General features: G+C 38.3%; 1 protein-coding gene across 1 annotated transcript in view; it reads right to left on the bottom strand.

Annotated features, from left to right (window-relative positions):
• Positions 1 to 1,378: 1,378 nt before the first annotated feature.
• Positions 1,379 to 12,681, bottom strand: part of ssp3 (SCAPER domain-containing protein short spindle 3) — a 35,390-nt gene continuing 24,087 nt past the window's right edge. Inside the window, exons 22-23 of the mRNA XM_089859814.1 lie at positions 12,150 to 12,204; positions 1,379 to 3,059 (exon numbers count right to left, since the gene is read on the bottom strand). Of these exons, the coding sequence (XP_089715940.1) occupies positions 2,953 to 3,059; positions 12,150 to 12,204 (162 nt within the window). The 3' untranslated portion in view covers positions 1,379 to 2,952. The remainder of the gene's footprint in view (positions 3,060 to 12,149; positions 12,205 to 12,681) is intronic.

The following is a 12,681-nucleotide window of genomic DNA, read 5'->3' as shown; positions in this document are numbered from 1 at the left end:
TTCGCGTAGTACACGTTTAAAATGAAAATTCAACTCTGATTACCTTATCATTAACAATCTCAAAGGAAAACTCTTTATCAGTAAAAATAGCGTTCAAAAAGTGTTTATCTTTATAAAAAACCAATAAAAACGAATTCGTCTAATAGGCCTAGATATTATGTTTTGTTTATCTAATATAATCATTTTTTATCTCAATTTTCTACACGGTCAAAGAAGAGGTCACGCGATGACTCCGAGTCGGCGTATAGACTGAAGAAAACTTTGGGCTAATCCATGACGGAGACAGCCCTATAAACCCCCATATTGAATCTATCCAAGTTGGTGAAGCTAAAAGGAACCGAATAATCGGCTTCAAATCTGACATTGGAATCCGCCCTCGACAAGCGACAAGACCCTCATTATTCCGCTCAACAGTGACAGCCAACTATTTTTTTTGTTATCCTCAACCGTGCCGTTTTTTTTCAAAGCCTAACTTCACTCTCGCTAATTCACGTAACAGGGGTTTTTTTTTGTCTTAACTCTTAACATACCATTTTATCATGGATTTCTAGAAAAGTTATATATTACTCAGAGAGCGAAGAAAACTCGAGAAATGACAAAAGTTAAAGGTTTACAGGCGACAAGTTGCGTAAAACTTTGCGTAGAGTTTCTTTGCATACTACTTAAAAAAAGACCCCCAAAAATATAGGGATTTAGAAATAAAAATGAACTTATCAGCGACAAGTGTTATTTTCATATCAAAAGTTTGGAGTACGCAAAAGACAGGAAAAAAAATGACGCTCACTTCGCCATGGATTAATAGACCATTTCGATGTAACTAAGAGGGAAAGACACGGGGGTAAGACTCCGCCTTCCATCTCGCTTTTTGGAACCTGCGCTGTAGTCATTTTGGGTTCAGAGAGTGCGCAGAGACGGGAATGTATCAACCCTCTTGTACGTCCCGATACTGGGTATATTGCCTACCCCCTTAGGTCTAAACGATTACACTCTTATAGATAGTGACGCCGATAAACATCGACTTTTAACAAACTTGTCAAAGTTTAAGGTACAAAAAAAAAAAAAACCCACCTGAGAACAGCAGACGACGTAACCGAGTTATAGATAGTGTGCGCACTAATAACGTTAAAGAAATTTCCTATCCCGTTTTCTTAATTTTAACCAGCGCTTCAGGGTTAAATTCACCTCCTGCAGGTATGGAACTGAATCGAACAGAACTACAAGGTTTTCAGTCTGTTGTAGAAAGAAACACTTGTCCGCACACTATCTACAATTGCTAACAGTTGAAATCCATACTGGAAATGAATGAGGAAAGGAGTTGTGGCCCGGGATGCTGACAATACCCATCTTATTAAGACTTCTGTTACAAATACACAAATATGAAATTAAACAACAATAAAATATTAATCGTGTTATTTTTATACATATAAATATCAAAAAAAAAAAATAATGACAATTGAACTTAATTATACATTAGTCTACACACATCTAAATATATAGGAGGCACTTATATTATTATTATATTTTCTTTTGTCTAAACAAAAACTACATCTATTTCTATATCTCTCTGGACTTGGGAGAGAAAAAAGAGAAAGTTAACTATACATAAGAGTTGGCGGGAAAAATCCTTCCCATGAACAAACTGAAAAAGACTGTTAGCTCTTCATAATAATGGATATAGTATAAAGTAAAATAAAGAGCGCGAGAGATGTGTACTATAGGCAGGGGATTTTTCACATCCCAAGCACCATCGAGTGTGGGATCTCCCCAGATGTACAACACCAACCATAGTAACGTCTCGCCCCTTTAACGAAGGGAACGAGGTACAGCGGAGAGAGAGAGAGAGTGAAACGATAATACGGAAAGTGCATGCTCCAAAATCCAACCTTATTACCATTATCTACAGCATTTATCCGGTTAAAGACGCATTAAGATAAGAACCATGGTGCTTTAACCCGAGATTAACGCGTTACTTTAACGAAAACTAAAGTTTCTAGGCATACAAAGAATTAAGGCTTATCGCAAATATCAATTAAGCTATAACAAACTAAACTTAGCGCGTTTACTATACATATAAAGGGTGTTTCTGATAAATCTGGCATAAATTAAGGGGGATGTTCTTCGGGTGTACGATTTTGAGTCGAAAATGTATGTAACTTCTATCTCCATTTTGTCGTCCGGGTAACTGTTTTCAAGTTAAGATTGTAATTTTTATTTTACGGATGGCCCCTAAAATTTAATTAAGAAACTGATTCAGACAATGATTTCTAATTTAATTAAGAGTCATCCCTAAAACACTCTTAAAATCAAACAGTGTCCCTTGTGGCAAAATGGAGATAGAAGTTACATTTTCGACTCAAAATCGTTCGTCCAAAGAACATCCCCCTTAATTTATGCCAGACTTAACAGAAACAACCTGTACCTATAACTTGTTAATAAAAATGTGTACATAAAGAGATCGAGTTAAATTATTAGGAATGTATACTACTTAGTTAATTAACGGATTAGTTAATTGTTAGCAACAAAAAAAGCTTTGGTGGATGATTCGCGCCTTTAACTGGCCGAGTTTCAGATCAATTCTGAATTTCTGATTAATAAAATGCTTATGGATGGACGTTACGCAGTTAATCTAATCCTATATGAATCCAAATACCATTTAAAAAGTATCTTGGGATTAATGGATATCACTCAGATTGACACCGGTTATAATGTCTATGTGTTAGTAACCATATATTTTGACGAGAAAAAATGTGAACTCAAAAGTTTAGACTTCTCCTATACATATTTTAGGAAACCTTCCAAATGCTATAAGAGTTTTTGGCCGAGTTCAAACCACATTAACTATATATATTCTTAAATGGATATCAGAAAAATTTGGGTATGCTTGAGGTTTTAGATCTTTCAATAATCTGAAGCCTAACCACTAATTTCAAACTTTTAAAATACGGTATAGAATTAACATGATGAAGTGCTAAAAAATTGCTTGGCTGCCGTCCACTTGCTTTTAGGAAAGCGGGAGGACAAACACCATCTCACTTCCTCATCCGAAATACCTTGAGATTCTGAAAAAACGTCATCCAATAATCAAAAACATGTTCTTGAAAACAGAATATTAAAAAAAAACATGTGCAGCAAAAGAACAACATGCAAGCGGTATCATATCATGTCATAAACGAAAATGAACACCACCAAAATTTAAGTAAAAATTGAAGAGAGAGAGAAAAAAATATCCGCGGGAAATATTTTTCAAGAGAAGTGTAAATAAAAATTGCTCCGAATTTTTTAAAGCTATCCCCCTTTAAAGAGGTTTTCCTTACAACCGCGTTCCTTTTCTATGAGTAAGTTGGCCTTTAATAAGAGGGTGCAGGTTGGGTAACGCTGACAAGTGACGTTGTAAACGAAGGAAAACTGAGCCTACTTGGAAAGGAGAGGAGGGAGGAAGTATAGCGGTAATTGTTGGCGCACGCATTAGGAGCTCTCTTCCCGTTGGCGCGATCCTGGTGTTTGTTTGTTACTCAGATTTGTTAGACAAAGAGCCAAAGTTTACGCAGCAGTTAAAAAAAAGAGCTGGAGGAGTTTGAAGGGCGAGTTACTCGAGTTGGAAACCCAACCTTTGCTAAGTATTAAGTGTTAAACGCGTGTATTTTTGCATACTTCAGATTTTATAATGACGTTATGGTATTCTAACATACTTTCATGAAGTACTAATATAAACTAGTTTCAGCAAAAAAAACCCTGAATGTTTTTAAATATTCGCACTCCGGTGTTCAAGGAGAAGTGTACATTCAGGGGCAATAAATACTCAGTTAAAATTTTGGAATTTCTAAGAGAATTTCTCTGGAATTTCTCGTTTAAGAAAGAGAGAAAATAAAGTTAAAATATGATCGGGAGTAAAGCACCGTTTAAATAAATGTAACCGTTTTAGTTAATTTACGGTTCCGCTCCGAGAACTTTTAAAAATGTAATAAAATTTAGCTTTCTGTTTAGCAGCAACTTCCTGACTCTCTTATTTATACCGATTGGTAAGAGAAAAGAAATATTACACAGCCAGGAGAGGAGAGAAAAGCGATTTCGTAACAGACTACCAAGGGGCTGATCACTCTGAATAGTCGGTTTAAACGCAACCTGAAATGATTACGGTATGGTGGAGAAACATCTATGTAATCCAAATTGTTATTGCGTATTTTTAATGTAATTCCCGTAATCTCAGATTAAATAATCGGTGTACATTCGTTAGTATTATAAAAACCAATTTCGAGAACTGTCCAGCAACCTGAACCCAATTGAACCTAACCAAACCTAAACTTGACCATATACAAACCTAACCTAACCCAAACCAGACCATATACAAACCTATAATCTAACCCAAACCAGACCATAACGAAACCTAATCTAACCTAACCACAACCAAACCAAATGTTATCTAACTAAAACTTGACCATAACCAAACCTAATCTAACCTAAACCTGACCATCACCAAATCTAACTATCATTACATAAGCAAAAAAATGGAGGGATGAGGTTGTTGTGTTATCTCCAATTGCGCTCATGCCATGCGGGAGTGTAATCGGTGTACAGGCAAATTAAAAGTGACGAGCCCCTCGGAAGCTACGTGTGGAAGAATGGTATAAAGGGAGTAGGAGGGTATTCCTCGCGAAACACGCTCTCATTACGTATGCCTTGCTAGGCCTTTGTCGTTAGAAACAGCGAGTTTACACAGAAAGACAAAACAAGGTTTATAACACAAAGCTAAAAGCTCTAAGCCCGACTATTTTTTCTTTTCCCTTTCTTTATTTGGCCAATGCAATTTTTCTTTGGGAAAATCGTACTCTATCACGCGATATTTAAAGGCTGCGAGGCAGTCTTGGGAGATTTTGGGCCAAATACAATTTTTATATACGAAACGTAATCACTGACTCGTGAAAATTTAGCGGAAGCGTGATCACGTATGAGAGAACGACTTTCAAAGGTATGGATTTCATTTTGTTTTTACTTGTAGCAAATGGAAAATGGATCTTTCAAGGGAAAATGAAGCCCGTAACTCTACGAGGAGATAGTTTTAAATCTGGCAATAAAGAGCTTTGTAATATTTAACATTCCATGAATTTTAAAGGGTTTTCTCTGATCTATTTTTCTTCAGTTTCCCTTATTAATAAAGCTTAATTGATTAAAATTAACACTAATTTACAACGTTGTGAAGTGATGTTCAAATTTAGAACATTCCTAATCAAGTTCTTAATTATGGGTACATCTAGGCGCCTTGGAGCGAGTTTCCAAAAAGGGGGGCAATAGCCTCGTTAATTAAGTTTCGCATACAACTAACTAATTTAGATAATTAACTGTTAATACTGAAAGTTCCGTGTTCCACAATGCCTTTAAACGAAGAGCAATTATATACAAAAACCAATATCAAGGAATTTCTATAGGGTTTGGAAAATAATTTTTTGGCCAGGTATACTTTATTATTTATTAATATTCAAATTAAGCTGTGAGGCTGCCGAGCGGAAATACCTTGTATTATAATATTAACTTCTTAAAGTAAAAATTAATGGATACGCTTAAGGGACTACAAAAGATTAAAAACTGGGAAGTTATAAATTACCTAAAACATGCAAAGCAATAATGAAAAGTTGTAACTTTTTACGCAAGGTGTTTTGGGAATGTTTTAGAACTTTCTCGCTACCAATTTCTAAATTACGAATTACCATTTAAGCTACGTTCCCACTTGACCGAAACGTTTACAACATGCAAAATGTGGCAATGTTTTAAGTTTGCTATAGATACAAGGTGTTTTTGATAAGTCAAGGGGGTGTTCATTGGGCTATTTTGAGTGGAAAAGGTCCTGTGACATTTAGCCGTCCGGGCCTCTGTTTCCAAGTTAAAAAGGAGTACTTTGCGGAGGACCCCTTCGTTTCCCTGGCATTTCACCCAAGAAAGCGGAGAAATATTATTTCAGTCTCCCCAACTTGTTTTAAATTTGTCTCCCTTTTTCAAAATCTATAATCAAGGTATGCAGAGGGGGATGGGGGTTTATAAACGCTGCAAAACGGGGCTGCATTAACATCATCATTATCAAGGGAAAAAATAATCTAATAGAGATTTTAATCTAAACTTGGATCCAGCAGGGCCTTTTCATAACGGCCCTATAGGGCTTGCTTTTAAGCCTATAATTCTGGGAGCTCTGGCAGGCGACACCCAACGGGAATACAAAAAAAAAAGAAGGTATATATTCCCAAAGTACAACACCATTTTATAGCTGTTTGATGAAAAGCGAGGACGTGAGGCAAAACACGTCCAAAGCATAGCAAGTTTAGGTATACGTAATAATAAAAGAAAAAAAAAAACCACTAGGTACATTAAATGGGTGGGTGTACTCGTTTTTTAATATCTTTTCTTTGGCACGGTGGAGTTTTCATAATCTCTTTTGCCCTCGTGACTTTTTTATTCCCGTTAAATCCTAAAAGGGAATTTAAGTTATACAGGGTGTTTCTGATAAGTCTGTCATAAATTAAAGGCTGCGTTCAAGAAGCGATATCTATTTTACTAGGGAGAAGGTATCAGATGCCTAAGTATTCGCGCGCCATGTAGTCCCAGGCCCCCTTTTCAAAATACAAGGGGGGAGGCAAAAGGAGGCCGGGCTATTTCGCCTCTCCTCAGTCGGAAAATACGTAATTTTCGTCATTCGCGTCGCGCTGACGTAAGTTTTCTTATCAGAAACACGCTGTATATTTTTTTGCTGTTTGGTCCAACGGGACAGAATCGTAAATAGGCTAAACACAATTAAGAGGGGTGTGGCCTCCAGCCAAATAAAAAGAAGAGCGTTATAGTTTGACTGAAGTTAGAGACGTGTTATCCTCACCTATAAAACTGGCCAACTGTAAAACGTTAACCTTACCTAACTCAGTCTTTAAAGGTGTTTTGATATATGGTTTTAGTCTACTGAACGAAAAATAAATTACGAGTTTATGGACCTCTGGAGAACAAGCGGTTCTTTAGTTGCTGAATTTATCGCAAAAACCTTCCACGCGTTTCTACCGATTTCACTCATATTTACTACACTGGCTGCCTACATCCTATAAACCGGCCTTATGGCTTTTGGGCTTCGATTTTACGTCATCTTTAAAAATGGCGGCCCAAAACCTAATATAAATATTCCGGCAGGCAACACCGGGTACTTTTTCTACTCTTAATAAATAATTCAGCAATACTATTTTGTTTGTTGATTGTAAATGAAAGCCAATTAGGTTTCGCTGTTTCTCAAAATATACACATCACATAACGGTACACGAAAGTCGGTGTTCATTTTAATCTCGATTTAATATCAACGAGTAGGAAATGAAAAGAGCCCGGAATCCAAACCCCACACGTAAACGTATACGTATACCCAATTAGTTCACACCCTCTCTCGAGGGATCGTCTAGTGTTGTTTTTTAATAGGGCGGAATGGTTGAACAGGCAAGAGCAAAACGACTGGAAAAAAAGAGCGAGAACCTTTTCCCAAAACTCGCGCGAACGAGTAGCAGGTGCGACTACAAATTAGACCAAACAAATTATTCCCAGTGCGAAGTGGGACACCGCATCTGCGGAGCGCATCTCTAGGTATATGCGCGTGGATAGTAGTATACGCTCGCGACTGGACTACCGAGTAACGTTGACCAAATGAAGGTAGGTGAAAGTATCGCTACAGACATGGTAAAGAGAAAATAAGGATGGTATGCGGGTAGCCTCGGTTATTGGGCTGATTAAAAAACAAGTCGGTTTCATTCCAGAGCAGCGTTTCTCATCGCCCATTTCAGCCTGGCGCAACAGTGTATTTCAGTATCATTTACAATGATTTTCTACAAGTCTACGCTGGAAAAGACCTCCGACTTTTCAAACTCTTCTAGAAAATCACTTTTATCTTAATCTTTCTGACTGGTACCTTTCAGTCTGCAGGACAGGATATTTATGGTACTTACAATAATAACTGCCGCAAATTTTAACTGATTGGACTAATATTTATAAAGAAAGTGTCCAATAAAGGAGGCTAGAAAAATTTGTTTCATAATTCCAATTAGTCTCTAGTAATTAAATAATTTGGCTCTACGCAGGATGTACCAACCCTACTACAAAGGAACAGTTCGGAGTAACACTCGATCGCTTTCGAGTGATACGCAACTGAGAAAAAGAGGAGGCTATGAAGGCACGTCCCTGGTTTGGCGCCCTGTCATCCTTTTTAAGGCGGGAGAGTGTAAGGATCATTAATATTTCAAGCCAAATTAAAGCGTAATCAGGCTGCGCCGGGGATCCACCACGCGTCGGCGGCAGGTTGACAGCGGGCCGGAAGAGAAACGCGGTTAAGAGAAGGTGGAACGAGAGGGAGAGAAAAAAACATCCTCTCGAAAAAATGTTGCGCCATCCGAATAACCAAAAAACATCCCGAGAGCAACGCAACACCCATGAAATCCTATTGCTTTCCGGCACGGTGTAGGGATCAGCTGCGATAGATCGGTTAAAGATAAGGCCTGTTCACGGGCATCTCAATTAGCACTGACGAAGGGGAGCGTGATACCGAACCCGCTTTGTTCTACAGATGCCAATTGCAACGGGTATAGAAGTTCATCCGTTAAAATACTATCTTTAAGTTCAGGCAGGTGCGCCGCACGAGAAATTGGTGCGGGAAGAGCGTGACGATTGTTCGGAGTCTGATTGGAATTAATTTGCAAACAGGCATGCACGTCGAAACTATCACTTTAGGTCTAACACGGTACCGTACACTCGCTACTGTTCAATGACTCCAATTAAAAACGTTTCGCGACATCATGCAAGGGGACGTAGGCAATCTAATTAATAAAAAGGGAGGGGTCGCCTTTACGTCAGGCGTTCATCAAATGACGTAATTTCCAAGTACACTATTGGGTATACGTAACTATTTGATACTTGGGCGTTGCGAAACTAGAATTATTGAGAATTTCAAGAGTTTAGGGTAGAGTGTTTGGGGTAAAACATACTGAAACCCTGCAAAAATATGTGGAATCTTAATAACAAGAAGCATAGTCCTAAATTTCCAGTACGGCCGACTGTTTTGAGGCGAACTTCGTGAAGTAGGACGTAAAAAGGACAGTGGACACCGTCATTCTAGGGTCAAATGAGCAATGATGTCATCCACTCGGACATACAATGATATAGAATCCGGTAAAAGAAACACGTAAAAACAATCCATAGCTGAAAAAGTGAAAATTATGCAAAATATCTGATACAAAAATCGTAAACCAAACATAGATAAAATTCAGAATACACGATCAGCCTCCCGCTAGTGATGTGATCACGAGTTAACAAATAATCTATATCGGCGTGAAAGTGTCGCCTAAAAACATCTGATCAAGGCACGGAGTATATAGAAGAGGCCCGAGTTGTAACGGAGAACATCTCCCAGAGAGAGAGAGAGAGCAGAGAAATAAAATTGACTTTCATTATATCGAAAGAGACCTTTTTCCATTAGGTTAAAGCGAAAACTCCCCCAAATAGAGCTAGAGTCCCTGTTTTGAAAAAAGAAAACCCCCACGGGTGGGGAAATAAATATTCCCAGCTCGGGTCTTTCGTTAATTAATCTTCTATAAGTCGGCAATGATGGCCGGAGGCCGCGGAACGGATGAGAGGAGAGGGGAAGCAACGGAGATAGATGAATAAATCAGCCTTATGTTGTTGAATACACACATTTCCCCTGTATATATACTACTTCGTAAACTTCACCGTATAGCTTTACGGGCCTGCGGGGAGAGGATGATGCGCCGAGGGGTCAGACGCTTTGCTTCTTTTTTTCTACATTTCTGAAGTAATTTCGTAAATATTAAAACAATCTTTAGCTCCAGTTTCTTTAGAGATTTCTTGAAAATTCAGACTAAAATTGCGATTATCTATGAAGGGTTTGAATCTAAAATAGTGTGACTAAGATTAAGCTAGTCTATTAAGTAAGTATCCGATCTCTCGGATTAGGCTTGGAAAATCCACTACTTGTCAACGGGATTTGGGGCTAAATTCGGGGTAAGGAAAGGCGTTTTTATTTGCCTATGACTGAGTGGACGAATAGTCGGATTAAGTCCGTTCACGGGATTATTTGGCTAAGTAAAATTACGTAGTGTCTCGTCCACGTACTTAAGCCTAACTGCGAATAAAACCTAGCCCTTTTCAATACTGTCAAGCGTTTTAAAGCGAAACTCTGATTAGCCCGGCGGGCGTATTAAAGGGGGCAGACGTGAGTCGGAATTATATAAGAAGACCAGGGAAAAAGCGAGCGCGGAGGCGGGTGAAAATAAGTATCTAGGGTTATAATCCTAACGGTATATTTCGGGGGTCTAATAGAAATATTTTAAAATGGACCCCTTTACCTACAAAGGGGGAAGTTTTGGGTTTAAGTTTGCGAGAACACAATGAATGAAGTCAAAGGTAAAGTTAGTACCTACATTCCTTAACTAACTACCGTTAACTTCGTTAAAGGGGTCAACGTGAATGAACTTTGGGCTCCACCGCAAGTAGAAGCTAAAAAACTTGTTGGAGGGTACCCTTTTTCCAATCGTGGTGGAAGCTGTTGCCATGTACTTTCGGAAAAGCTAGGGAGTTAAACAAACTACTCAATGGGGTAAAATAGATGGATGTGGAAGAGTTATCAAAAGTCCATTGCGGCAGGATCACGGCAAACCGCCTGATGTCCCCGTTCACAGGGTATCAATCAAGGAACCTTTTTTTCCCTTTTCTATTTTCGATTCCCCATCATCCCTTCCGTAAGTTTGATTTACGCAATTTAAATCAAATCGTTGTTATAAAACCTTAACCACAAAACGAAGGGAGAGACTGTATTATTATTACTGATGGATAAAAAGGCCTCCCCCTGCAGGTTAAATTGAATTTCAATTCAATAAATTCAATTTTATAAACGAGGTGCATTAATTGTATTCCATTAAATTGTGAGCCATTGATTCTAATTGTGCTCTAAGGAAAGTAATACGTTTTCTTTCAAGTTAAAAACAAAGTGTACAGGGTGTTTTCTGTGTAAGTCTGCCATAAATTAAAGAGTGTGTTCAAGGGGTCAAACTAAGTGGAAAGTGTTAAAGAACATGCATGGGGTCTTCAAAATTTAATTAAGGAGATACGAATGGGCTCACAAAACAAGGAAATGGTCACATACGTGGAGTAAGACATATCAGCCTTCAATGAAATTCAATCTAAGAACGTTATTGAACCTTTATCTAGAGGAAGTGTACTTAAATCTTACGTACAATGGTAAACTAATTACTCCCCATATGTGGCTATATCCTTCTTTTAGTGGACAATTAATGTTTGGGAGCGCATAACTACACCCCATGCATCTTCCTTGCCCCTTTCCACTCAGACACAAAGAACGCAGCTATCAGAAACTCCCTGTATACAGTTATAAAGTAAAAACATGATTAGGGAGAGCTCCGTTTTCTGGAGTATATACTCCTATACTAATCCATATTAATCTAATAAAAGTAACTTGTTTTTCCACTTGAACCTTCATCATTACCGCGAGCGAGTATGTGAGAATGAAATCCTACATTTACGAGTGTTTATCGACTCCATTTTCTTTCCCCCTCATAAGAAGAAAACCCATGCACTCCAACAACAGATTTATGATGATTGCCGCTCGGTATCGAGTTTGGTATAACCCTTAAAACGATCGAAGTAAAGAATAAAGTACAGGACTTGAGAGTGATTCGCACTTACAACAAGACCAGTCTGTTTCTTCCATTCAATTCGTCCCCCATTAAAAAGCTCAACGTAGATGAGTGAAGTTACTAAATTGTACCAAGAATAACCAGCCCTGGGCTTAAGCATTTAGAGACAAAATGGATTGTTAAGCCTAACATTGGCTCAAGTAATTAACTAAGTTAAATGGCAATATTCTTGTCAGTTTAAAACACACTCTGGGCATCAAGAGTTCAGGCGGGAAACCCTCCAATAACGAGTAGTGAGAATACACACCAATCGAAAGCACCCCGGGACCCCATCATGCACTTTACGCCAATTTTCGGAAGCGTATATACAGCCCCGAAAAAAAAACCACATAGCCCGTTATAAACAAAATTATACGGTTATAGTGCATTAGAAATAGCTGCATGGTGCGGGGAGAAGAGTAAAGAACACGCTCTTACCTTTGCTTTTAGCGTTGTTCGATACGTTTCCTTGATGAATATCCAATAGACTGGCCTGTCAAAGAGAAATGGAGAAAAATAAAACACTCTGATAGGTTAGAAAAGGAGGGATTTGTGATATACACGAGCAATTTGATCGTGGTGGGCAAGGGGTAGCATAAGTTCATAAGATATGCTCAATAAGTTTGCCACTAGTTACAAACTGGAGCTTGTCATGAAGTAACGTAGGTCATAGATTCGAGGTAAAGCGACGCCTGGTGAGGCGCTGTCAAAGGTTAAATACAGACTGAATAGGAAGATGGACTGCAAAACTAACCTAGTGTAGTCAATTCTCGCTACGTCGTTCTCGAACTATAGCTCTCAATAAGTCTCTCAGTACGAGGTACAGGAAGTGTCATACTTATGGAACATATCACTTATAAACTTATGGTATTGCGTATATATATAGCTAGGTCTACAAGGGTGTCCTAAAATGTTTCTTACAAAATGGTTGCGATGGTCATTTTCTTTGGGAATTTTCCTTTTACTGTAT

Source organism: Phalangium opilio, unplaced genomic scaffold, assembly GCF_054372755.1.
Source record: "Phalangium opilio isolate 3A_F unplaced genomic scaffold, DU_Popi_V2 ptg000344l_1, whole genome shotgun sequence".
Classification (NCBI taxonomy): domain Eukaryota; kingdom Metazoa; phylum Arthropoda; class Arachnida; order Opiliones; family Phalangiidae; genus Phalangium; species Phalangium opilio.
The sequence above is the reverse complement of the archived record's forward strand: the minus strand, read 5'-3'. Positions and strand labels throughout refer to the sequence as shown.